This window comes from Panicum hallii, unplaced genomic scaffold (genome assembly GCF_002211085.1).
Source record: "Panicum hallii strain FIL2 unplaced genomic scaffold, PHallii_v3.1 scaffold_177, whole genome shotgun sequence".
In the NCBI taxonomy this organism is placed as follows: Eukaryota; Viridiplantae; Streptophyta; class Magnoliopsida; order Poales; family Poaceae; genus Panicum; species Panicum hallii.
Window position 1 is genome coordinate 1,613 of NW_020356311.1, and position 25,251 is coordinate 26,863.

The window sequence follows — 25,251 nt, forward strand, 5'->3', positions numbered from 1 at the left end:
ATACCGAAAAGATAAAGTGGCATGAGATTATTAATTTACATGCATCGTCGTGCAACCAGAGTTTAGTTAAGGTGTCCCGTGTGCCATAAGTAGTGCTAGTACATAGGAGACACGCTGCTAGTCACTGTACATTTATATATATATGATTAATTGGCGATCTACTGGCTAGCTAGTGACATCTTTCAAGTACGTACTGCTTCAATATATTGTTGTCTGGTCATGCGTATATCTATCCACAATAATTGACATGAAATTTTTGTTTGAATCAAAGCTAGGTAGCAAAATTACCACTGAAACAAAAATAGTCTTTTTTTAACGAACCAGGCAGGAGATGCCTGCCGATTATATTAGAAAGAAGATGGAAGCTCAGATTGAACCTAACCACCCAAGCTAGATAGAAAGCTAGAAAGAAGAATGTGATATATTGTGCGGACTGGAAAAGGCACTCAACTTTTCTGAAACCACCTACCGTCCATCTGCTGATATGATCGAGATGAGCTAAACTTTCTGGTCAGCATGCATCCTTCAATCAGTTATTCCCCCGCGCGACCCGAATTATATTTCTTCATTCCCCGGCCTCTCTTCTAGTCAGTCGTTTGTTACCAGCTGATCGATGGAGACAGAGATATACAAAGCTGCCTACTACAGACAAAAATATTAGTTACCACTGGTCATGACCAATAATATTATTCATCTATATCTATATATAAGAAGCCAAAGACTTAGGGCAACTGCTGATTATAGTCCACACAGTACTATTTTTTTCTATAAGGTTGTCAGTTAGTAGGATGGATTAATTGTAGTCACCTTTTCCCAACCTCTTTTCTTGATGGGCTAGCTAGCTAGATAGCTTCTTTTTCAGAAACCCATATATATAAAAGATATGGATCACTTGTCATATATGTATCTGCTAGTTACATAAGTCATCAGATAGATCGATAGATAGAATGATCCATGACCTCCTCACGCACTTCTACTTTCTCTTCTCTGATTAGCTTCTTCTGAGAGTTAGTTAGATCCATCGGCGTGACGAACGCTATGATGCAATATAATATATAGCAACAAGCTAAGATATCTGCAGTCAGCTCAGCTCATGGAGGGAAGTACCAAAGAATTATTGGAGTACTCCAGCTCTACTACGGATCATCAGCTGCAGTCGTCGTCTGCCGAGGCGGAGGATGCTGCTGCTGCCGCCGCCGATGTGCCTCACGACGGGAGCTCCAGCAATAATAGCAGCACGGTGGAGCTGGATGAAGCCGGTGGCGGCGGGGACAGCAGCAGGAAGACCGCCGCCTCCCCGTCGTCGGTGCGCCCCTACGTCCGCTCAAAGAACCCTCGCCTCCGCTGGACGCCGGAGCTGCACCACTGCTTCCTCCGCGCCGTCGACAGGCTCGGCGGCCAAGATCGTAAGCGATCACCTCCGATCCAAATTATTATCTAGCTACCTAGGTTCATGGCCAGTCCTTTAGTAATCATATCTTTATGATCTTAATAATTCACATCTGTTTCATGCATGCTTGTGTATGATCTGGTCGTAGGTGCAACTCCCAAGCTCGTTCTTCAACTGATGAACGTTAAAGGCCTCAGCATAGGCCATGTCAAGAGCCACCTCCAAGTAATCTAGCAGCTTCACCCTTCTCTTCTTTATTATTGTTATGTACTCCAATAATAGATAGACTTGATTGATTTGCACCTAATTTTACTACTTCTAATTTCGATCATATCCCTAGCTTCCATGGTTATGAGAGATCGATCTTAATTTCACCATCTGGGTTTTTGGTGGTTTTCAGATGTATAGGAGCAAGAAGATTGACGACTCGGGACAGGGTAATAAGACTAATTCATGCATGGATAAACATCTCGGTTTTTTTTTTATTTCACTCTGTTAATACTTACTAATAATATATGTATATACTGCTGACCTGGTAGATTTTTACTACTCGTTTGCAGTGATAGGTGGTTATTCATGGAGAGATGATCATCATCCGTTGCAACAAGAGGGGGGGCAAGTGTACAACCTCGGCCATCTTTCCGGCTTGCATCACGGCCAGACTACTGGTGCTGCTAGTACGACTACCCTATTGTCAGCAAGGTAGTTGGATGGATCCTTGGCTGCTCATGGAACGTATAGGAGTACGCTTGCAAACAAAATCCATTAAATTCCTATGCCTTTTTGTTAGCTCGCACATGATCGAGTTGGTTCAATTCAATCCAGACCTTAGCTTGTTCTGACTAATTAATAATCTCATTATTGAGTTGTAACGATGAACTAGGTTTGGTGCATGGCCCCATCATCAACCATACTGGCTTCATGGTCACCATGTTCTTGGATCCAAACCCTACTACTCATCAGCAGCTGAAGCCGACCCACCATTCCTTAGAGCACGAGCTCACTATGTTACTGGAGCTTCGATTCTTCAAGGGTGTTCAACATATCAAAATGATCGATCCATGAACAATCAAATACGACTGTCGCGCGATGAGGATAAAAACCACCATGATCCTCTTGACCTCGAACTCACATTGGACATTGGGCCACGGCAGGATAATAATAAGAGAATAAAGAGATCAGGTTCTAGCTGGGGCAGAGAAGATGGTGAGAAGAATGCCAGGGATCAACAAGTGGAGAGTGCTACTGATACTGGGCTCTCTCTTTCTTTCTTCTCATCTCATCCTCCTGCGAGGACCAGTAGTGGCAGCATTGTCCTAGGTGCCAGTATGGATAAAGAAAAAGCTCATCCAACAAGGACAAGTACTCTTGATCTCACCATATGATCAAGTGCGGTGTGGTGATATCTTGTGGTACTTGTCCATGTATGCATATAAATACATATCTCAGAGCTATCAATTATTTATACATATATTGATCTTTTGAGTTTACCTGTGTTTGTAAGTGGGTACGTCTGAATTTACATGTGTAGTAGTTTTCTTTAAAAAAATGAAAATAATATTATTTTATAAAACATTATGAAAATAGGTGAGGAAATTAGAAAAAATATAGCTCTGAGTAGTATATCGGCCAACCAACAACTGACTAGAGAGATATAAGCAAAGGGAAAGCCAAGATGCAGTTATCGGCTATGAAATAACTGATACACGCCTTGCCAAGTTTCCAGGTAGGCCATCGGGTGCAGGTAGCATTTATCAAATAAATAGATTTGCAATTTCCCAAATTGGCACTCAATTTTTTCAATTAAATTTATATCATTTAGAAAAAACTAGAACCAAATGCTCCATTTTACTAAGTTTTTGATTTTTTGTTGTTTCTTATAGGCTTTCAAATCTAGTATTTTTGTTGTTCATGAACTTAAAATATTCTATCCCTAAGTATATGGACCCTAGAATTACGGGTTTTCCTTACAAAAAAATAAAGGAACAGAAACACAAAAAAAATCGTGTAATCCTAGCATATCCCATGAAAATGTAGGTCGGAAGAAAAATCCATGAGAAAGATGTAACTAGAAAAGAATTGAAAATTGTAAAAGAATATAAATTTTTCTTGAAGGAAGCTGTATGTTTGCCTTGTTTAACCAATTGAGCAAGAGATTATTACTTTAAAAGAGTAGAAAAAGAGCTCTGGGACACCACACCATAACAACGGAGAGAGATTTGTTTGCAACACTGCTGGCTGGCTCAGTTCAGCTCATGATGGAGCACCAAGTAAAGCAGTAATAATATGATGTAACTTGATCAACATTATTTATGTAATAAAATAAAAAATAACGAAAGCGAGATCGAGGAAGGAGAAGAGACCCTCAAGTGTGGAGTTGGACTGCATCTGAGCTGCAGCGCCCTCCTATTTTAAAGTCATCACAATTCACAAGTCTTGTTGGACGACTGCAGGTGCAGGCAGGCGAGGAACAGATCCAACCAGTCCAGCAGAAACAAACAGCAACAGCTGATTGGGCACCCCGGGAACATGTGGACGGAGAACCCGCTGGTCCGGGACGCCGGCGCCGCCGTGCTCACCGGACTCGCCGCGGCTGTCGTGCTCCGCTTCTGGGAGGAGGTCGCCAGCCGCGCGCTGCTGGAGCAGGTCATGCTGCATGCCTTTCCTCTTCCTCCTCCTCGCACAACAACTACTAGACTTTTCATGTCGGAGATTGACTTGTGTTTGTCCCACGACCGAATCAGCTCTGTCCTCTGCAATTTGCTTTCCACTGCTTGTGCTAGCAACAGGTTCGAGTTGTGGACTTGTGGTTCCAATTCGTTTGAAGCTGCCCAGAGTGAACCCCGCACCCACACCACACAACCACCAAACTCTACTACTGCATCTTTACTAGTCTATGTTCTGAACCATGAAAACTCAAAAACTTATACGCAATTAATTACTGTGTTCTAAGCTTATCAAAAAAATTCAAAAAAGAAGATGAATTTATTGATTATTTTTTTGCCGTGCATTCTAGAAACTTTGCAGGAAACTGGTGCACATAACTGTTGGATTAGTGTATTTCCTCATGTGGCCTTTGTTCAGGTAATTCATCAGGTAGGCCGGCCTTTGTTGTTGGAGCCGTAGCCCCCATCTGCCTTTCTGAAAACAATTTCCTGCCCAATGCAGTTCAGATGATGTGTATGCCCAGTTTCTTGCTCCGCTTATTATCGTAATCAACATCATAAAGGTGACAGTGATTGGGGTTGGTGTGGTTAAAGATGAAGGCGTGGTTAACTCGATGACCAGGCATGGGGACTACAGGGAACTACTCAAGGGCCCCTTGTATTATGCCTGTGCTATAACTCTGACAACAATAGTGTTCTGGAGGACATCACCCATCTCAATCGCCGTGATCTGCAATTTGTGTGCGGGAGATGGTATTAGCTCTGCTTCTTCTTCTTGCTGCCATTAAAATTTGTTCCTGTTTGTGTAGTTAGTAACAGAAGAAGAGGTTGCTCGATCTGACTCTAGCAGAGTCCCCTCTTTGATTCTTGTGGCTTCCTTTGATCAGGTGTTGCTGACATAGCTGGGAGACGATTTGGGCAAGTGAAGCTCCCTCACAACCCTGAAAAATCGTATGCTGGCAGCATTGCGATGTTCATGGCTGGTTTCATCGCGTCAGTGCTGTAAGTAACAGGCTATATGACAATATCTACTACATTTTTAGTGAAACCTGAAATTAATGTGGTGTGATGTGCATACGGATCCAGGTACATGTGCTACTTCAACATTTTCGGGTTTGTTGAGAAGAGCTGGACTATGGTTGGTGCCTTTGGTGCCATATCCCTTGCTGCAGCAGTTGTGGAGTCGCTGCCGATCAGCACACGCCTTGACGACAACCTGACGGTTCCTCTGGCATCTGTGCTGGTCGGTGCCCTGGTTTGGTACTTCATTGGAGCCACAAACCTGTGCTGCATGAGCACTGATGACAGCAGCCTTTCAGCAATCGCTGAGATGGTGTTTGCAGGCAGCAGGAGCAGCAAGTAGCCGCAGCCCAGAAGCAGATCGAGTGCGTACAGCTGCACCTGCAGAGAGAGGAATGCTATGCTAATCCTGATATGTGTCGGTACCCTCGTCTTTTGTTAACCATGTTCTTAAAATCTATTATGTAACAAAGGAAACATAGGAAGGGGAATGAGTTCTAACTTGTTTGAAAGAAGATGAAAGCTCGATGGTAAGCTGCAGAGTCTGCAATGCGTTTGTGAAAAGGCAATGCTTCGTTAACAGCTCAACTAGACAGCAGAGAAAAAAAAAAGAGAAGAATACTATGGCCCATGCAGGTCTCGAACCTGCGACCTTCGCGTTATTAGCACGACGCTCTAACCAACTGAGCTAATAGGCCTGTTCAACTATCTTCAAAAATATTACTTTATTCTGCGGGGAACCAGACAACAAGACATGGACGGTTATATTGGGCCTGATCTGGGCTGTTGCAGTTTTCTCTGGTGATCTGGAGGATAATGGGCCAAGCCCACTTCAGCTCCCTCTTCAACCAGCTCCTCCTCATTCTTCTTCTCTCGTCGGACAAGAACGCAAGCCAAGTCCTACTCATAAAACCCTAGAGGAGGAGGCGCCGCCGCCGCAGCAGCAAAGGAGCCGACGCGTGATGCCGAAATCTAAGCGCAACCGCCCAGGTTGGCATCTCTCTTCCTCGATTCTTGGCCTCGTGTGCTGCTTCCATTGAAGTAGAGAGGGTATTCCCTAGTCTAGTTCACAATTCACATCCATCTCCAGCAATTGCTTGTTTGCCTCACCAATTCTTTCTTTTTTACCCATCCAATGAAAGTTTCTGTGAGAATATTTGCTATGACCTCTTGTTTTTCAAGAGCACAAGAAGTTGTTGTCAAATGTGCTAATTTCTATGCTGGGTGGACGCAGTGACCTTATCAAAGACCAAGAAGAAGCCAGGTTTAGAGCGCAAGGGCAAAGTAGTAGCCGAGATAAAAGATGCCGTCGACCAATACAGCAGCGCCTATGTTTTTACCTACGATAACATGAGGAATCAGAAGCTCAAGGATCTCAGGGAGCAGCTCAAATCATCTAGCAGGTACCCACCACCCGTCTCTTGCCGGATCTTTCTGTCCAAATGCTATATTGGACCCTGGACACCAACTAATTTTTCTTCTGGTTTGGATATCATCCATTTTACGGTTTTACATTTCCAAGCAGTATTCAATGTTGCACAGCTTATACATATCAACAAACTTTGTTATGCTACTACATAGTGCCCCTTGAAACCCTGAAACACATAGCTCCTGATACAAGGGTGCCGTGCTTGTTAAACCCTTTAAAACGCTAAGGTTTAGCTCGCACATGTTTTATAGCTGCCGCATTTTCTGTTCCAGGATTTTTCTTGCTGGAAAGAAGGTTATGCAGATAGCGTTGGGGCGGTCACCTGCTGATGAAGCTAAAACAGGCCTCCACAAACTTTCCAAGGTGCGCTTCTCTTTTTCAGAATTCAGTAGACACTGCTTTCATACCACTAATTATGATGTTTTGATCAATTTAACTTCGCTGTGTTTAGTTCCTTCAAGGTGACTCGGGTCTGTTCTTTACCAATCTTCCAAGGGATGAAGTTGAGAGGTACAATCCATATCTCATCACCATTGCCTACGTTTTTATAATACACATGTTGTGGCTTACATAAAGTTTGATTATGATCCTTATCATACTTGCAGGCTGTTTCGAGAATTTGAGGAGCATGATTTTGCAAGGACAGGAAGCACTGCCACAGAAACGGTATTCTAGTTTTTGCTTTTGATTTATCTTTAATTGCTTCAGACAGACTAGGAAGACAATGTTTAACCAGACATTCCCCGTGATGAACGATGGCGAGTCTGGGCACTTGGTGTTAATTTATTATTAACATACTAATAGTATCACTCACACCCGGAGTAACATTACTTTGATACTGAAATTTATTTGCAGTAGCTCCTTAGCCTGCCTCAGGTGTTATTCTTCGTGGTGTCAATATCTTTTTTTTTAGTTTCTTGTATAGTGTTTAACCAAATTTACAACATTGTTTAACAAAGTTTACAATGCCTCAGGTGGAGCTTAAGGAAGGCCCTCTGGAACAGTTTACACATGAAATGGAACCTTTTCTACGCAAGCAAGGACTGCCAGTTCGCTTGAACAGAGGTTTGTAGTCTCCCCTGCATTTACACATATACTTAAACGTGCGAAGCAAAATTATTAAAAGGTTCGCCATTGTTGGTGCAGGCGTTGTAGAGTTAGTTGCAGATCATGTAGTGTGCGAGGAAGGAAAACCCCTTTCACCAGAAGCAGCACAGACTCTGGTAAGAACAGCATATAACACACTATGCAGTCTTTCCTCCATAATCGATTTAAATATGAGGCTGATCGAACTAAGAGGACCATCTTTTAATTTCACTATAGTTACGCTTTGCACACATTTCTCAAAGTTAAATACCTTGGCTGGTGAGTGTCCATAAAAAACAGCGTTGGCACCTCAGTTCTTACTGAAATGCTCTTTGTTAGGGTGCTCCAGTAGTCCAGTACTATCTCAATTGTGACTGTGGAAGTGCATCTGTCCATTTTACTCTGAAACCAACATTTACCCCCCTTTTCTTTATGCTTGTCTCTCTGTTTGCACTGAGCCCCTTTTGTTTCCTCTCTCGCAGCGCTTGCTCGGGATCCAGATGGCAACATTCCGGCTATACCTTGTGTGCCGCTGGTCCTGTGATGACTTTGAAGTGTACAAAGAAGGCTTGGCGCACCTAGGAGCTAATGATGATTCCGCTTAAGATCCTTACGTTCCCCACTGTAAGGACGCACTTGCTGTCTTGTGTTGGGACAGTTTTTGGTATTGTGTGTGCGGCCTTCCCCGGAGTGTTGGAAATTTGAAATTCTGCTTGTGTGTTTCTTTCAGTCCCATCTACTGTAGTGTTGGAGGGTGTAAGCTGATTGGTATATCATATGAACAAGATGTGGAGCTGAGAGGTGGATCACTGACCATGCAGTTATTTTTGAGAGTCAACGAGTATTTCAATGTCTGAAGATCACCTTTGTTTGGTTCGGTTTGTGACTTGGGTTTTTGTCCAGTGCATGGCTTTGCGTGATTGCTTTAGTGAGGCGATCGATCACTAGTATAGTCGCCTCACAGAGATGCAGACAATCAAATTCTGTCGATCCGTGTTCCACAAGAAGCCAAAATGTAGGGCATCAAAGGTCTCCGTTATTCAAAAATAAAGAATACAAGCAGTAGCACTAGGTAGGGCGTAAAAGTTGTAAATAACATACATTGTTTGTCTGCCACGAGGCCATCAGGTATACAACCAAAATGTCTACAGATCGATATTTATCACACTATACAAAATGGTACCAGCTTCCATCAGAATCAACCTAATCATCCTCATCCTATCCGATTACAAGGTATAGCATTTCTCAAACTCTGGCTAGAGATTTCACTCGCCAAAATTTCCTGGCACCATAAAGAATATTAATTCCAAACTGTCATCATCTACAACTCCAAAAAGGTTCCACTTCTGCTTACACTGGAAAAATCCCAACCATCATCTATGCGCTCTGCAAAACCAATCTAGTAGCTTCCCATTGGTGGCATTCCAAATGCTGGCATCGGACCAGGACCCATTGCCGGCATACCCATTCCACCCATCGGAGGCATGCCCATTCCACCCATCGGAGGCGGACCACCCATGCCAGGCATCGGCGGAGCGGGTAAAGCAAGAGGAAGCAGCTGGGCATACATGTTCTGCACAATGGAATGTTGTCATGCCAACTGCCCCAGCTTGAATTATTGATTACACAAACAAAAGAGGTGAGCGACGTTTTACATTACCTGCTGAGCAACAAGATCTTTCTCCTCCTTCTCTTTGGCTCTTTCCTCATTTTGTGACTCAATTTTGTCCTTGACTAAATCATCAACCTTGCTGGTGTATTCACGAATGAACTGCATGCACAGCAGGGGGATGTTACTCACAGAAAACTGCACATAAATAAACATCACCAAGGATATGGGCAGAAATAAGGTACCTGCAGGAGATATGGGAAGGCAAAGTCCACCATGTTGTTCATCCATGCAAGCTCAAGGGCAACATCAGGCCGGATCAAGTCGTAACAAATGAAGAGGCAAGATGCAAAGCATTCTTTCTTTCCCTGCATTACATAATTGGATATGTTTGCTAATCAGAATGCAATGCCGAGCAGATAAAAGACTAGGATTTTTGCTGTAGGCCTATCATTAGATCCAGCAGTCAATAGAGCGCGTTTAAAAGCAAACCTGCTCGATGAAATAGACAAGCAAGTCCTCTGATAGTTCACGGTCACCAGACTGCGAGCATGTCTCCATGCAATCCTTATACATGTTGTCTTTCTTTGATAAAGCAATGGATTGCTTCCATCTGCCAGCCTTCTTGTAGATGTAGGCAGCAATCCTCCTCATCTCAAGCAATTCATGCTTCTCAAGCTGCTCATGAAATGAACTCAAAAGTTATTAAATTAAAAGCAAAAATAGGAAGGATTGCACACTTATCTGGTTCCTTTTTACCTTCTGAGCAAGACCTATCTGATCAAAGTTATCGTGCATGTCAACTGATTCCCGGAGTCTCTCGTAGTCTTCCTCTTCAACATAAAGCTCATTCAACGCTTCATTCACAGCAGAGACATTGTTGCTCTGAACTGCAACCATATAAGGCTTCACAAGATGCAGCTGACCAGCCTGTCCAAAGAACAATAAGACAGTTAGATTTTTTAGATGGAATTTGAAACAGAATTTCCATGTGCACAAAGCAAATTAATATTCATTCAGATGCCAACCTTGCGCATTATGTCTACAACTCTGGTATGATCCAAACGGAGCGCAAGCACATTTAGCATATCGTTGATGAGATCAGGGTGCTCTTGCAAATAGAAGTGAACTGCCTTGTAATATAGTTCAACGTTTGCAACTTTAACACAAACATCCTTGAACTGCATATGATCCCAGGCATCTGGAGAATGGTTCATGATAGTGGTGGCAGCATTGTCAAATTCATCGTACTGTATGTACAGGTAGGTAAGTTCTTTCCAGTGTTGCTGTTCATCGCAAGCCCGGATAAGCTTAGGAATATTAAGACGGGTGGAGAAAAGTTTGATGTGCTCCATAAGCTTCTCAGAACGGTATCTAGCATACAGAACTCCCAGTTCTGTGAAGATGCCCATGTGTGCACGTTCAAGACCAAGACCACTCTCCATGAGAGCAATAAGTTCATTGAAGCATCCTCTATTCTGGTAGTATTCACTCACTTCTTCTAAGTCATCAACCTAAAAAAAAGTATGTCAGAAAGGAATAGTTTATAGAATATTTGTAATATAACCTGTCATCGATAAGAAATAATATGAAGTACGTTCTCCTTACCTGGACAATAATATTTAGACCACATATCTGTGCAAGACGGAACTCCTCTGCATCAACACAAGCAAAGCAGACCTCCTTCCATGTTTTCGCGCTGTTAGCCTTACGAGCAGCATCCACAGCACCTTGGAACTGCTTCAGCTTAACCAGGGTAACAGCCAGCTTAGCCCAGTTTGAGATGAAGGCATAGATGATCTTTGCAGCTTCATATAGCTCTTCATCATACAAACGATCACCAACATTTTGGAGGTTGGCAACATTTGGCATAAGAATGAACTCTTCAATATCACTGAGTCTATCAATCTTAGCATATGCAAAGATGAGTTCTCCATCAACTTTGGGCTCCCTTGCCTTTTGTCTTACCATCAGAAGATACTTAACCAAATCATTGTACACATTGGCCTCCTCAGCAGCACGGATGACATCAAGGAAATGTGCCGCATCATCTGCGCGGATGAAGGACTCGATTGCTTCACTGACTAAACCTTCACGTAACTGGGCCTTGGCAACCTGGCTCCAAACAGCATCTTCTTCAACACGGAAAGCAAACTCCTCAGCTCTTTCTATGCTTCGGATGTTGTCCAAGAGAACATTGACAGCCTGCACATTTAAGTTGAACTTCTTGAATATAGCAAAAGCCTCTTCATACAATTGTGCTTCAACAGCAACTTCCCCAACAGCAGGCCCATCAAAGTTGTCAAGTCTGTTCACATAGTCCATGACTCTCGATGGGTCCGCCTTGATCGCAGTCAAGATGAGCAGGTTCTGCAGATTGAAATTTCCACTGAACGCAGAATTCTGAAGAACAATCTTTTCAAGAAGCTCAATCAATTCATGAGGGAGGTCAGCAGTCATGAAAGCCTTAACAGCAGCAGACACTTGCTCCGGGCTCTTGCTCTCAGGTAATGCGGTTGAAACCACTTGGTCAATGAGCTGCCTTCTATATTCATTCTCAGGCTGAAGAACTTTATCCCACAGATCACCATCCATTCTTTCAACCACATATCTGACATAAACGAACATGCAAAATCATCATACAATGGGTATAAAGGTTTCGAACAAACACAAGGTGTCACAACAAGAATAGTTACATACCTGGCTTGCAGCTTGAACAATGAGTTTTTGTTAGTGACGTTAATAAGTTCATCGTCACACTGCCCACGCCTGTAAGCAACAACAGCAAGTGTAGGATCCCGCTTTTCACAGTATTTACCCACAACGCGCGAGTCATAAAACGGGTTGGTAGTAAGGAAATGCTCAGGATTATTGTTGCTGTCAATGATTATTTTCCCAAGAGCATTGTGGACATGAACATCTTGGCTACCTTCGCTCACTAAGTGCTCCAAGAATTGAGTGAGCAAACGTAGGCGGTTCCTGGTTCACATATTATCCAGCAAATAAGAACAGTATAAAAGTGGGGTAAAGAGGGAGGGTGTGTATCATTTGAATATGCAGATGGAGGAATATGAGAAACTAACCTCTTCTCGCATTCATCAACCAGTGGCTCAACAGGAAGGAGGGAACGAACAGAGAGAATCAAACCCTTAATAAAATCTTCAGGGCACTCATCGTCGAGTAGTTGGCCCACTACCAAGGGAGCATTCCCAGGATTCACCTAAAAACCAGAGAAAAGAAATAGTCATTCTCATGTTCAACATATTGCGAGGAATGACACCCAAATAACACTTAGTTCAAAGAGGTGCGTACTTTCTGTACATAGCCTTCAATATACCGAAGCATGTTGTTCGTGTACAGATAGTGAGTGAGATCTGGCACAAAACCAAAGCGGTCACAAACATTAATCAGTGGGCGGGCATCAGGTAGTTTTGCTTCCATCAAGAAGTTCTTTGTCTTCTCAGCATCATAGAAGTTAGACTCTCTGGTTACACGTTCCACTTCTTTGATCTGTCCAGTCCTGGCAGCTGCTTCAATGTATTTGAAATGGATTTCTGGGTCCTCGCTGTTGCATGCAAAGATATCAGGCATGTCGCATTTTGAGAAATATGTTCAAATGTCAAACATCAGGATTCAGGAGTTACTACCTGGAGCTCAAATAGGATCCTAAGAAAAAGTAAAGGCCCTCGTAAGATTTGAATTGCTCAAATAGTTTTATGCAAGCATCAACTCCTAGCTGCTCGGAGTATTCTTTTGCAGCCTGCAAGTGTGCCAAAGGTTTCACAATAATTAGAATCATTAGGAAAAAGAGATGTCAGTAGGGCAAGGGGATAGGTCACAGGAAATTAAACAGGATTACCTGCACGACGATTTGAAGATTCCCCCTCAGATTGACCAGTAGAAGGTCCTTCATGCACTCCAAGGCCCACTCTCTTGACAGGGTGCCAAAGAACTCAACAAGTGCCTGTGCAAGAAAGTTGTTAGTGGACAAAACAATAAAAGAACATGTTCAAACATAACTGAACGCTACAAACCTGTGGCTCAATGGCATGGGTATTGACGATGACACGCTTGATATCAGGTAACTCTGAGTAATGCTGCATCACAAAAATATATGATTAGTTAAACAGAAGCGAAGAGAAGAAATCAGCTGCACCAATGCAGAATAACTGACCTGGAGAGCACGCAAGTACAAGCCCGCCTTTTCACACAGCTGAGCAATACGAGGGCGGTCGTAATGACTGAACATACCATTAGCAAGAATGGCATCAGCAACATTTGGGTATGTCACCAAGTTTATCTCCAAAACCTACAGTGCATTCAGACAGAAGCTGCTAAGTAACGAACAATGTCCACATCCAGGGGCAACCATTCATATCCGAAGGGGAAAAAACAACTGCTAACCTTGGTTTGAAGAAAAGCATGCTCTGGCAAGTTTGGTTTCAGAACATCCAACAAAAAAGCTGTTGCCTCCCGTATCATATTCCTCTGTGAACAGAAAGAGTTAGGCATGCAACCAAATTCCATAGTAAATACTAAAAAGGCCAAAAGGAACATTACTAGCCAACAAAACAGATAAATATGAATACAGTGGATACCTGAAGGAAAAGATCAGTAATAGTATTATAATCTACTGGACAACCACCTTCCATTTGTGACATCATGAGAGCAAAGTTCACAGCTCCCTGGTTAATAGAACACAGACCGTGAGACGAGGATTCATAAGGATAACGAAGCCCACAACCAAATATCAAATGTCTAATAAATGGTCAATTTTGTTTAAACAAATCAGTCACCTGTGGATCTGTACGCAAAATGGTCTGGAGAAGGAAGAGATAATCTGGAGTGTACCCAACCTGGAACCAAGTTGTAGGCCAACAACAAAATTCAAAGCTCAACTCAGGTATAGCAGGTAACTGAAAATAAGACTTCAATAAAACTAAAAAAACAAACCTGCTTTGAGTATATAAGAATCTTGTCAAACTCCCTCCTTTCAGCAAAAGCTGCAACAACTTTAGGGGTTGCCCTAGCCTTTATGTATATTTTTAGGGCAAGATCATTGTCCACAGTCTACATCAAAGAGTACAAGAAATAATTAGCAAACAATCCAGACACAAGACAGTGGGTGCAACTTGGTAAGGCATGGTAAAACCCATGCAATCAATAAAAACAGCACAACTCACGTCTTACCTTGACAAGATCTCCAAGTTCTTCACTGCACTCTAGCTTGTCTTCCGCCAACCAATTTTCCAGAAGGTTCTTTTTGTTCTGATTGACAACAAGTCGAGATAGCTCAAGAGACTCGAAGGCGTTGAGCTTCCCTCGAGTTAGCAATGTACCAAAGTACTGTAACAGTGGGGGTGTTTGCCCAGCTTGCACAGGAACACTCTGCAGAGCATGTCAACAACAATGCGGTTAAGCAAAGGAACCTCCGCGGTAAGCTGATTAATTGTACATGTGTAAATTAGTCCTGACAGAAGGAGAGCACATGAGATAAACTTAATTGTAGTACTTTTTGGTTTTATATTTCGTTTTATATCAAATAATACTTCAGACGATGAGCAACAACCACAGTTTCTCTTTCGCAGTACACAAGGCTCAACAAGTTTAACAGACAAAGCCCCACGATTTTATCAACTTTCTAGCGCAGTCCTCATGTTACTGACTACGCTCTAAGAGAGAAAATTCTACTACTAGCATATCATGCACGGTACCATCACATGTTGACAATGTACAAAGGTGGAACCAGAGAAAAAGAGGCACTAAACAATGATAGCTCTAGGGGCAAAAGAATTAGAAATTGACCTGAAACTTTGCAACAGTCTCAGGTGTTCTCAGGAGGCCTTGAGGAGATTCTGCAGCCAGCTCAGCTGCTTCCTTGTATTTCGTCTGTGCAAACAGTTCCTGGAATCTTTGCACAACCTGCAAATACAAATTCAGAGCATCAATAAAACTCATGCAATCTTTTGACACATCAAATGAAATGTGGAAATGTAAATTTAACTACAGAGTCTGTAACTTCAACAACCAGTATAGAGCAGCAATATTTGCATGACAGCAAGAATAATGGTTTTGCAAAACTCTGAAGTACAAGCAATTGACATTGATGTGGCAGGGCACCCTATCAAAACAAGCTGGGTGAAAAACAGCTGATGCATATTAGCCTACGGTAAAGAATGTGACATTTCTATGTATGAATTAACATGCAAATGAAAGGTGTAAGCATTTCGACAAAGATACCCCAAGTTAATAAACTAGGGTGAGATAGTTTGTGATCTAGGAAGTAACAGTAGTTTACAGGAGAAATAGATATCTACTCACTAGCCAGTATAAAACTTGTAGAAGTTATAAAAAAATGAGCACAGATAACAGCCAAGAAAGTACTGCTAGCATCCATATCAATCATAGAGGTGGTCGAGCTTACCAAGTTCTCTGCACCAGGAAGATTGGCTCTCTTGGCAAGATTCACAGCTAGCTCAAGGTTGTTTAACTGCATGCCAAAATTGTGTCAAGAGAATTCTATAACATATGCATCAGGAAAAGAAAACAAGTCCAGAAGTGTTGATGTACATACCTGACCACTGACAAAAGGCACAACGGTTGCATCATTAACTGTGGCATGTAAAACCTGCCCTCTTCTGTTGATGGCATAAAATCCACCAGTCGAGGAAGATTCTGCTGTCAAGAATATAGGGTCTGGACTAATTCTATTTCTGTAAACTGCTGCAGCAGTTTCCAAATCATATACAAACAAAAGGCCAAGCTTCGTAATTACATAGATAAGCCCATACTTTTGTGAAACCTGCAGCAAAAAAAATGGAATAAAAACATTTTAGATCCATCATGGGATGTTCTAAAAAGTGCACATTGTTACGGCATGATGCTCACCTGCATAGCTACAGGAAAATCATCCTGGAAATCTGGTGGGAAGAAGAGGTCGGCTTGTTTCTTAGAAAAGCCAGGTTTCCCTATAACCAAACAATCAATAAGAACAACAGTGATAAGGGCTCAAATGTCTTTCAAATGAAAAAATAAGCAATGCGAGAGCAAGAATTAGGCAACTCTAAAAGTGTTCACACTGCTAGATATTTTAATGTAGCACTAAACAGAATGAAAAAAAAATCAGTTTGAGAACTTTTCTTAAAATACAAACCTGGCTGGGCGCCCAATTCAATAACATGCAACTTTGAAGTGATTTGTCCAGCATTAGTTGTCTTCGAGGCGAAACAAATAAGGGTTGATGGGTTCTCATTACCAACAACCTAGAAAGGTTAGATAAAATAGAGGTTGGTAAATTACTAATACTAGAAATAAATAAAACAAGAATAGAAGACTATAGTCACCACAGGGTAACTGAAAGGTACCTTAAATGATGCAAAAGATGCTGCATGGGCTTCAAGTGCCTGGCTACGCTGCTGATCAACAGAAAAAAGTTGCATATTTCCCTTCACCAGCTGTGGCCTCTGATTGCATGAAAAGGAGGCGCGCCAATATAAGAAGCACAGAAAACAAAGTATTATGTAATTACTAATTACTATCTACAGAAGCTTCTCATAGTTCAAAAGGACTCAGTTTTACAGACATAATGTTTTGAATAATAAGAAGATTGGAACGAACGTTAGCAGGCAAGAGGGCAACAGTGATATTAGTTTGTTTAACCTCATTTGACACGTGAACTGTCTAATGATGTCACTAGCAACAAATTTCCGTAATAGCCTACCTCCGGGGCACCAGGTGCAATCCCAATAAGCACAAGCCACTTCTCAGCTGGGTCGCATCGGTAGTTGATGATCTGGTTGTTTGCCAGATTAGCTGTCCTATCAAACATCTTGGTGGGCTCAGAATCACCTTCAATTGACCAGTGATAAACTGATGTTTGTGTTACTAAACCCAACAACTTGGGAGTGATCCATTTCCAAAACACAACCTGCAGTTCAAAAGTAACGGTACATGACACATTACCTCAAGTGCATCTCATTGAACATCTAGGGGGGGGAAGATAGATGTAACATTATTAGAAAGGCTTCTGCACCTGCTCCGGCATCTGATGAGACTTTATCTTAGTCTTAGCCTCAATATTGAATATTTGAAGGTGATCCTGTGTTGTCCCAGGTATTTGGGCTGAAAAATTCAGTAAATATTTACTGTTATTACAAACTACAAAGTAATCAAACTAAACAGCCAGCAACTATAGCAACTGAAATACTAGATGTCTAAAATCCAAATTCATCGTGTTGGAACTAATAACAGAACCAACAGCACACTTCATTCAACAAAATATTTTTCAGATAATTTAAACAAGCAATACCAAGTAAGCCAGCAGACAAGTCATCGATCCAATGTGAGCCAGCAGACAAGTCATCGAAACCTCAAACAGACTTGAGTGTTAGAACCCTAATGCTTCTCCAACCTATTTCTACACTATGTTGAACTACAGGAAATTTGACGTCACAGTAATAATATTTATATGAATTGCTTATATGGCAGGCTAGAATTATAGCAGCCTAGCATAATGTTAACAGGGCCTTGTTCATTCTACATGACTTGTGCAAGATCAGGCTAAACAGCAAGGTAACGTTTTAGGTAGTTATTATGCAGATCACACTAGATTGCAAGATCCTAAGCGAGTCACAAATGCAGATTCAGATGCTGCGCTAAAAGGAACTAGGAAGTAGTAGAAGCTGAGATCGCTGCCCAATTCTTAGAGATCCCATGAGGCGACTATTCAACAAGGACTTGACTAGGATGATAAGATGAGATCCCGCGCGGTGGAGTGAAGCGAATGGGCAGATCTAAGAGAGCGGTAGGTAGAGGAAGGAGGTACCAACCTTTGAGCGCGAGGATTCTGGTGTTGGGGTTCATGAGCGCAGAGTCGGCGGTGATAGGCCGTCGGAGCGGCTGCATGGGCATGGCCATGTCGATGATGACGACGCTGTTCTGCGGCGAGGTCTCGCGGACGCAGATGTACTTCTCCGACTCCATGGTGACATGGGTGAAGGTGACGAACTGCGGGGCGATGCCCAGGCTGGTGAGCTGCGGGCAAGCACGAGGCCATTGTCAGTGGATCAGCGAAGGCAACGAAGCGGGGAGATCTGCGAGGGAGGGGGGGATGGGTTGTTACCGTGAGGGCCTCGCGCATGGCGATGGGGGCGTTGGCCGCCGCCATGGCGACGGGCGGCGGTGCCGAGATCTCTCTCTCTCTCTCTCTGGAGTCGGGAGCGGAGGCGGCGGCGACGGGTGGAGCCTCCACTCGGATCTGATCTGAGCTTCCCGAAGACGGGAAGACCGGAACCAGCGGGGCAGAGAAAAAGAGACCAACAACAGCAAGGGGAATTTAGCTTAGTGGCATCCTTCCCCCCCTCCCATGTGGTGGTGCTCGTCACTTTCGCTCATTACACCCTCACCTTTCCTCTATTTCCCTCCTCTCTTTGTATCAACCCACCCCTCCTTCCTTCACTACCAAGGCATTTCATCTTTTTTCCTTTAAGCTAAAAAGGTCTCAAAATATAATTCACTTGTATTTCCTTTCAATTTTACAATTATGTGGAACTCATGTTCATATATGGGCATGAGAGTTCAATAAAATACAACAAAAAGTTAGGATAAAGTCATCTTATTGTCTATACCACTGGTTGATAATATTCGCAATGATATAACATTTTGATTTTGACTTGGGATAGGGTGAAAGGGACGATGAAATATAAGGCATGACCTTTTAATCACAGTTTTAACCGGAACCATGCATTTAATCCATCAAATTTGTTTATGAGCTTCTCGTACAAGTAATCTATACTTGAGCTTTTGGTTCAATGTTAAATTTTGACAATCGCATGTCATTCTAGGCAAAGGTAAAACGTTGTAGGAACTTTATTTCTTTTACATCTAACCTAAAGGAGTTTGTCCAAACTAGATGGATAGAAGTGGTGAAATATGTCCGCAGGGATATATTGTGTGTTTACATACTACAATGTAAAAAGAGAAACACATAATGCTTATTTGTTCATTCTTTTCATCTTGGGTTGTTGGGTTCTTAGTCAATAGTATTTATCATTCTATTATATGATGCAACTATATGTTGACGCGTGCATTGGCAAAGGAAAAAACATGACATGAAAACCTAGATAGAGATTATGGTTATTAGTTTTTTTTCTAATCTTTTATAGTAATTAACTGTATAATCCATGTACTGTAGGGTTATGGATGAATAAATAATTATAATAACCTTCTTCGCTAATAGGAGTACGATATTCATTAATAGCCAAGACACAGTAGGTTATGTTATCATAATGCAATTCTTAGATAGCATGGATAAAATTAGGAGCAATGTTTGATAAGGATTATACAATAATTTGTTTTTTTCTTTCTAAAAACATGAGTCATCGCAATACCTATCTTACTTTTATTGAAAATTAAAAGGTACCCACGAGAAAGTTATAAAGAGTATATTGATAGTTTTTTTAATCTGTAGCATTATCAATAATTTATTATTGAGATAATTATCAATATTTTTACAGAAAAGAGATCTATGGTCCAAATCTATATAATTTACAGCGTTGTTTTCATTTGATGCAAAACATTAGTCTGTTGAGATGAGAATTATTTTAATGACATGTTGGATTCTGAACTGTTTTGTAACAACCGTTAGAAGTGTATTTGGAATACCTACCTTAAGTAGGGGGTATTTGGAAAACTACAACAAGAAAACATGGCCATAGTCTCAACTAACTGCTGAGGCCAGCTGGGCTACTGAAGAAACGGGCCTGATCTGGGCTGTAGCCCACGGATTAGTGTGTACAATCATGCACACGAGCTGCGTAGGGCCCAAGAACACATTGAGGCCTTTATGATTTTATTTAAAGTTGCGTTTGCGTAGCATCATCACAGCAGTTTTCTTTCAGAACGTAACAACTCTTTGGCAATGCAAAATCAATGAGATTTCTGTAGCATCCGTTGTTACAGGGACAACCAAGATGAAACTTCTAATCATAAATGTGCCTAAAACACACTCATGTATACTCCTCCTTCAGAAAAAAGTAAAAAAAGTCAACATTATTTTACATGATTCTCCTCCTGTATAGATGCTTCTCAAGCATTAGAAGCACTGCGTATATATATGCACCTTGTGTGTCATCCAACAGGAAACAGGCTACATGTGGCTAATTTCTGTCTGGAAACTAGTATATATATTCAGAAGGCAACTTCTACATGAGCGCTGCTGTTCGCTCAATTGGCTAACTCACAACTCATTTACACTTCAACCGAACCATCTTACATGCCATGCCATCAGTGATCAGCCCATCCATTTCCTTTTTGCTCTAACGTTTACTCAATCTACCCAAAAAGAAAGAAAAAAGAATGAATAATCATACATTTTTCCTATGCCATGGTAAAAACCACAAGCCTCTGCTAAGATTCTCATTGGGGAGGAGGCAGTGACTGCAAGGGAGGAGGCGCAAAATTAGAATGCCAAGATGATTTCGAAAGGATCCTCGTGTAAAGTATCTGGTTCCACACATCTGGCACGCCGGGAAGGCACCAATGGATGCAGTCTGCAAACTTCTCCGGGTCCGCCTTCTGCTTTGGCGTCAGCAGCTTACCTTGCCGGATGGAATACAGCGATGTGTGGGCGTCCTTCCGATAATCTGACATCCTCGTGATGTTGATCACTGTGACTGGAACCTTCTCCATGGAGCTAGCCACCTTTACTACCAGATCAAACATCCGCATGTCATGGTACAGGTCCAGGGGTTGGCTGTAGTTCTGATACGGAAGCGTCTCCTTTACGCATCTGATCCCCTCAGGGTTTCCCCAGTTCTTTGGGCTGTTTTCACAAAAAGGAAGCAAGTTTTAGCAAGACCAACGCATAAAGAAATGTCTGAAATATCATGACAATTCGCAACTAAAAAACAACAGAAATTTGAAGCTAGTTTTATGCTGACACCATCTAACCACAATTGCTTTTATTTTGTTCCTTTTCTATATTTTTTCCAACTGGTACAAGAGTACATCAGAATAAAATCAAACAACACTCCAAGAATTCAATATGATTCAGCGCCAAAGAATCCTATAGTCATACAAGGTGTAAAAACAAAGTCAAAGCGCATCATACAAGATGCAACAAATGGTGCCTGCTTTCTCTATTATGCTGTCCAGGACATGCCCATGTGGAAGCATGTGGTGTAAGAGTCCTATGAAACATTAGTATTGTAGACACCAACACTGACTTTTGCAATACTTGCTACAAGGCACTCAAGGCTCACATGATGCCTATATTTTACTCTGCTCCAGAGACGCTCACTATTATAACAATAAGTTAGTTTGAGTCTAACAATGCACAAGAGTTGAAACCTGATGATAGAGCCAGCCAATAAAATTTAACTGCAACCAGTAATAGAGCACTTATATGCTATTTAAATATGCCATTGATCCTTGATTAAGATAACAACTGATTAGCCTCATTGTAGCTGACACTCACATGGGAGATGCAAGTATGTAACGAACGTGAAGAGTAAAAGATTCTAAGAGAGGCTAAACATTCAGGCATTTCACTGTAGCAAATTATGGATTAATTAGGCTCATTAAATTTGTCTCGCGAATTAGCACCCATCTGTGCAAAAAGTTTTATAAACATATTTGATTTAATACTTCTAAATAGCAAGATTCTCGTTTGATGTGACGGGGCTAAACTTTAGCCCCTAGGAACCAAACAGGGCCATAATATTGCATTCATATTTAACTGGTGATGGCAGCATCGATGATAAGTCAAAGGCCACCTCTATTGACTTACTATTCTAACCACTATGTCTCAGCTTAGTGCGAGCATGATAGAGAATTGGGAGTCCCGTGAATAATATAATTTCATTCCCGCCAAATGTATTACTATATTTTATTTTTCTTTCAGCCCAACTAGGAGGCAACATTCAAGTAGATATTCTCATAGTAAAAGTAGAGCTCTGTAAGACTGTAATTATATCAAACTAAATTCAAATACTCCAAGGTCAGAAGTTCAACTGACAATGGTGTAATTGCCCAACTGTTTTACTAGGATAAGCATCCCCTTCTTTCTCAAGCGGAACAGCAACTTTAATAGTCATGGCATGGCATTACAAAATAACAAAAAAAAAGCCTTCATCGTGACTTCACAAACATTTTTTTCCCGGGGGGGGGGGTGTCCTTGGTAATCATCCATGTATCTATCTTTTTTAACCACTAAAACACGCCAGCATATCACCCCAAGTAGTCACAGTCTAAATCTCTATCAGGAAGCAGGACAAATAGAGAAGCCAATTCCGAAACAGTGGGGCTCCTTTTTTTTCTGTACAGAGGTTGTTTACATGTCAGATCCCAGTTTTCATGTTGCTTGTGATGCAAAAATGACACAGAAATATCAGCTAACCCACATCACACCACATGTGAAACAGTCCTCTTTTTGCTGTTGGACCAAATGGTGCCTTTTCCCTACCTAACTGTAAGCCAGACCCACATAGAAGTTTGTTGAGATCCTAACAGTCTCCCTGCCATCCCTACATACTAATTTTGGTGTACTTCAGTCTACACATACTTATGAACCTAAGATTCCATATATCATGTGAATCACACAACGCCTGAAATATAGTGAGACACATATTAACTTAGGATTCCATCAGTCTTTAATTTTGCAAACACTCAGTTGTCAAGATTATTGACATGTATATATCATGGATTCATGGTACCAAGTCTACAGTACCCTCCCTTTCTGATTGCGTGTACGATGAATCTGAGAGATATCTACTTGAGAGTAGTGAATGAAGTCTAGGAAACTGAAATAAATCCGGATTTTGACATCCACGCAAAAATGTGGACTATAAGACCAATAAGTTAGGCCATCATTTTCCTTAGTGGGTCATGGACTAACCAAACAGCTGAATTCCAAACATTGACCACAGAGTTTGGTAGAGTGGACAATGACATTGTGCCCTGCAGACTAGAAAAGAGGAACATTGCTTCTGTAGAAGGCAACTTGGGCTTAACAAACCACTTCAATCAAGCCTATGTATGGAGTCCAATTGGTCTGACAGCGGTCCAAAAAGCTCAAGGTTGCATTGCAAAACACTCATAAAGGAACTAATCAAAGTCCACAGCAAACCACCATTGTTTGTACCGTATAAGGAAAAAGAAAGGAAATATAAATGCAGCTTTTGTTCACCTGATGTGAAGAGGAGAAATTGTCATGAAGAAGACGGACGTGCGGGCAGGGTCAATGTTGTTATTTAACCATTCAGACCAAGTCTTGAACACTCGTCCATATGCCTCAATCCTGGGAACCTCGTCGTGCTGTGACCAATACCTTGAATTTGGTCTCCTGTAAAAATTCAACACCCTTAGAACACAATCACAATGCTTGATTGCAGATAGCTGCAGCGAAGCTATGCATCTCCAGTCCGGAATCAGATGGGAATTGATCCAGCAGAAAGGAGTGAATGATGGAGACTGACCTGACTTTCATGTCGGCGGTGTTCATCCACCAGATGTAGGTGTTGAAGATGAGGTAGTCGACGTCCTTCCAGTACTTGGCGTGTCCCTCGATCCGCTCGGGCCTGATGATCCGGTGCTCGATGCTGTGGAACTTGGGGTTGTCGGAGTTGGACTCGACGAGAAAGGGCGCCCAGTAGAACTCGAGGGTGGCGCGGTACTCCTTGGCGTGGAAGATGGTGAGGGAGCCCCGCTTGACGATCTTTTTCCTGCCCTTGGACAGAATGGGCTGCACCAGGCACACGAGCGACTCCCACTGGTTCCGATTGAGCGAGTCCCCCACGAACATGAGCCGCTTCCCGCGCATGGTCTCCATGAATCTCCGGGGGTCGAACCTGCTTTGATCCCCAAATTAGAGCTACTACTATTGGATTGGAGAGCAAAGATGCAATCTTTATCGCAATTAGTAGGCAAGAAAAACGCCAGATCTGGATCGGAGCAGAATGGAAATGAAGGGAAGAAAGTACGTTGGGAGGGAGCAATGGTTGGGCTGCCATTTCCAGTACTGCCATGTATCGTCCGGTCTGCCGTTGGCGAGGCAGGTGACCTGCTTGGTGAGGAAGGTGCACTCCTTCTCCCTGTAGGCCGGGAGCGAGACGTTGTCGAAGACCCAGCGGCCGTCGGAGAGGTCGCAGGTGGGCGGGGGGAGCACCAGCGGGGGCAGCCCCGAGACGTTGTACAAGTCGGCGTCGGGGTAGAGGTAGTCGTCGATGGAGAGCTCGGTGATGGTGCGGACGTCCTCGCCGTACATGAATAGGGCGAGTAGGAAGAAGGCGACGACGAGCGTGGTGACGGGGGAGCGGCGCGCCGCGGCGAGGAGGGAGCGCGCGGAGGAGGAGAGGAGGCCCAAAGGGCGGGGCTTGGGAGGCGGGGGATCGGAGGGGGAGGTGGTGGCGGTGGGAGGAGGTGGCTTGGCCATGGCGGCGATGGAGCTGGTGCTGGTGCTGGTGCTGCTGGGGAAGGACGGGGATGCCACGCCCACGCCCCCCAAGTCAAGGCCGCCGATCCCGCGGCTTCAGATTCATTTTTTGTATAGGAGTAGGCTTGCTTCTTCCCTTGCTTCTTCCATTGGGGCGGGCAGTTGGGCCGGCAAGCGCCAAGGAGAAGTGTCGGCGTCGGTCCGCCCGGCGTGTGGTGGGTGGGTAGAGGGTGGTGGTCTCTGTCTGGTGGCCATTCTCACTCGCAACTCACCGCACTGCCTGAAACTAACTAACGTTTCTTCCAGGTCAACGAACTTCAAAATCTACAGGAGTATCCAGTAACCCCTCAATCAGGAGGGAAAGAAAGCTAGTAGAGCAGAAGAGGAACAAAACACCATGTTAAATTTCATTGGTCTAGAGTTGTGATACAACTTTTGCTACCTTCCTTTCATTTTGGTGCATTTTATTCTAGGGCACTAGCTTGGAGGGGCACCTAGGCAAAAATGATAGCATTAGGGCAGCCTCTAATTTTGGATCAATAAATGATGACAGTTAAATTTCATGGAGACCCACCCGGGTGCCTTGCTTCTGGACCTCCCTGGTGGCAATTGGCACGAGTG

At 42.8% G+C, this 25,251-nt stretch overlaps 5 protein-coding genes and 1 non-coding gene across 6 annotated transcripts; 3 read left to right on the top strand and 3 right to left on the bottom strand.

Annotated features, from left to right (window-relative positions):
• Positions 1 to 893: 893 nt before the first annotated feature.
• LOC112878637 (putative Myb family transcription factor At1g14600) lies at positions 894 to 2,810 on the top strand. The gene is made up of 5 exons (XM_025942877.1): positions 894 to 1,406; positions 1,539 to 1,615; positions 1,791 to 1,827; positions 1,951 to 2,092; positions 2,274 to 2,810. Exons 1-5 carry the CDS (start codon positions 1,094 to 1,096, stop codon positions 2,773 to 2,775), a joined length of 1,071 nt encoding a protein of 356 aa, XP_025798662.1. The 5' UTR covers positions 894 to 1,093; the 3' UTR covers positions 2,776 to 2,810.
• Positions 2,811 to 3,680: 870 nt separating this feature from the next.
• LOC112878635 (probable phytol kinase 2, chloroplastic) lies at positions 3,681 to 5,591 on the top strand. Its single transcript, XM_025942874.1, has 5 exons — positions 3,681 to 4,036; positions 4,407 to 4,474; positions 4,559 to 4,809; positions 4,944 to 5,058; positions 5,143 to 5,591. The coding sequence occupies exons 1-5, from the start codon at positions 3,920 to 3,922 to the stop codon at positions 5,417 to 5,419; spliced, it is 828 nt and encodes a 275-aa protein (XP_025798659.1). The 5' UTR covers positions 3,681 to 3,919; the 3' UTR covers positions 5,420 to 5,591.
• Positions 5,592 to 5,700: 109 nt separating this feature from the next.
• TRNAI-AAU lies at positions 5,701 to 5,774 on the bottom strand. The gene has a single exon. It is a non-coding gene; the product is annotated as a tRNA-Ile (tRNA).
• Positions 5,775 to 5,907: 133 nt separating this feature from the next.
• On the top strand, positions 5,908 to 8,454 carry LOC112878636 (mRNA turnover protein 4 homolog). The gene is made up of 8 exons (XM_025942876.1): positions 5,908 to 6,066; positions 6,311 to 6,479; positions 6,778 to 6,868; positions 6,957 to 7,015; positions 7,111 to 7,171; positions 7,480 to 7,570; positions 7,652 to 7,728; positions 8,074 to 8,454. Exons 1-8 carry the CDS (start codon positions 6,039 to 6,041, stop codon positions 8,194 to 8,196), a joined length of 699 nt encoding a protein of 232 aa, XP_025798661.1. The 5' UTR covers positions 5,908 to 6,038; the 3' UTR covers positions 8,197 to 8,454.
• Positions 8,455 to 8,990: 536 nt separating this feature from the next.
• LOC112878634 (clathrin heavy chain 1-like) lies at positions 8,991 to 18,506 on the bottom strand. The gene is made up of 29 exons (XM_025942873.1): positions 18,322 to 18,506; positions 18,029 to 18,233; positions 17,233 to 17,321; positions 16,921 to 17,127; positions 16,565 to 16,663; positions 16,354 to 16,462; positions 16,089 to 16,168; positions 15,775 to 16,002; positions 15,625 to 15,690; positions 15,006 to 15,122; positions 14,391 to 14,588; positions 14,154 to 14,270; positions 13,997 to 14,056; positions 13,799 to 13,885; positions 13,605 to 13,688; positions 13,375 to 13,509; positions 13,235 to 13,297; positions 13,060 to 13,164; positions 12,848 to 12,960; positions 12,513 to 12,765; positions 12,284 to 12,420; positions 11,901 to 12,179; positions 10,809 to 11,811; positions 10,229 to 10,714; positions 9,960 to 10,130; positions 9,693 to 9,878; positions 9,446 to 9,568; positions 9,252 to 9,362; positions 8,991 to 9,164 (listed from the first exon to the last, which is right to left on the bottom strand). The coding sequence occupies exons 1-29, from the start codon at positions 18,364 to 18,366 to the stop codon at positions 8,991 to 8,993; spliced, it is 5,130 nt and encodes a 1,709-aa protein (XP_025798658.1). The 5' UTR covers positions 18,367 to 18,506.
• Positions 18,507 to 20,273: 1,767 nt separating this feature from the next.
• Positions 20,274 to 24,815, bottom strand: LOC112878638 (protein trichome birefringence-like 28). The gene is made up of 4 exons (XM_025942878.1): positions 24,179 to 24,815; positions 23,675 to 24,046; positions 23,386 to 23,541; positions 20,274 to 21,021 (listed from the first exon to the last, which is right to left on the bottom strand). The coding sequence occupies exons 1-4, from the start codon at positions 24,628 to 24,630 to the stop codon at positions 20,616 to 20,618; spliced, it is 1,386 nt and encodes a 461-aa protein (XP_025798663.1). The 5' UTR covers positions 24,631 to 24,815; the 3' UTR covers positions 20,274 to 20,615.
• Positions 24,816 to 25,251: the final 436 nt, after the last annotated feature.

Coding starts and splice junctions, on each gene's coding strand:
- LOC112878634 (XM_025942873.1), bottom strand. CDS start 18,366: ATGGCGGCGGCCAACGCCCCCATCGCCATGCGCGAGGCCCTCACG. Junction 16,169..16,353: donor TGAATTGGGCGCCCAGCCAG/GTTTGTATTTTA, acceptor GTTTGGTTATAG/GGAAACCTGGCTTTTCTAAG. Junction 12,766..12,847: donor GGATCCTATTTGAGCTCCAG/GTAGTAACTCCT, acceptor TGCATGCAACAG/CGAGGACCCAGAAATCCATT.
- LOC112878637 (XM_025942877.1), top strand. CDS start 1,094: ATGGAGGGAAGTACCAAAGAATTATTGGAGTACTCCAGCTCTACTACG. Junction 1,407..1,538: donor CAGGCTCGGCGGCCAAGATC/GTAAGCGATCAC, acceptor ATCTGGTCGTAG/GTGCAACTCCCAAGCTCGTT. Junction 1,616..1,790: donor ATGTCAAGAGCCACCTCCAA/GTAATCTAGCAG, acceptor GGTGGTTTTCAG/ATGTATAGGAGCAAGAAGAT.
- LOC112878635 (XM_025942874.1), top strand. CDS start 3,920: ATGTGGACGGAGAACCCGCTGGTCCGGGACGCCGGCGCCGCCGTGCTC. Junction 4,475..4,558: donor CTCATGTGGCCTTTGTTCAG/GTAATTCATCAG, acceptor TGCCCAATGCAG/TTCAGATGATGTGTATGCCC. Junction 4,810..4,943: donor CAATTTGTGTGCGGGAGATG/GTATTAGCTCTG, acceptor TCCTTTGATCAG/GTGTTGCTGACATAGCTGGG.
- LOC112878638 (XM_025942878.1), bottom strand. CDS start 24,630: ATGGCCAAGCCACCTCCTCCCACCGCCACCACCTCCCCCTCCGATCCC. Junction 24,047..24,178: donor AACCATTGCTCCCTCCCAAC/GTACTTTCTTCC, acceptor GGATCAAAGCAG/GTTCGACCCCCGGAGATTCA. Junction 21,022..23,385: donor ATTTCTCCTCTTCACATCAG/GTGAACAAAAGC, acceptor TTGTGAAAACAG/CCCAAAGAACTGGGGAAACC.
- LOC112878636 (XM_025942876.1), top strand. CDS start 6,039: ATGCCGAAATCTAAGCGCAACCGCCCAG. Junction 7,016..7,110: donor CCAAGGGATGAAGTTGAGAG/GTACAATCCATA, acceptor TCATACTTGCAG/GCTGTTTCGAGAATTTGAGG. Junction 7,729..8,073: donor CAGAAGCAGCACAGACTCTG/GTAAGAACAGCA, acceptor CCTCTCTCGCAG/CGCTTGCTCGGGATCCAGAT.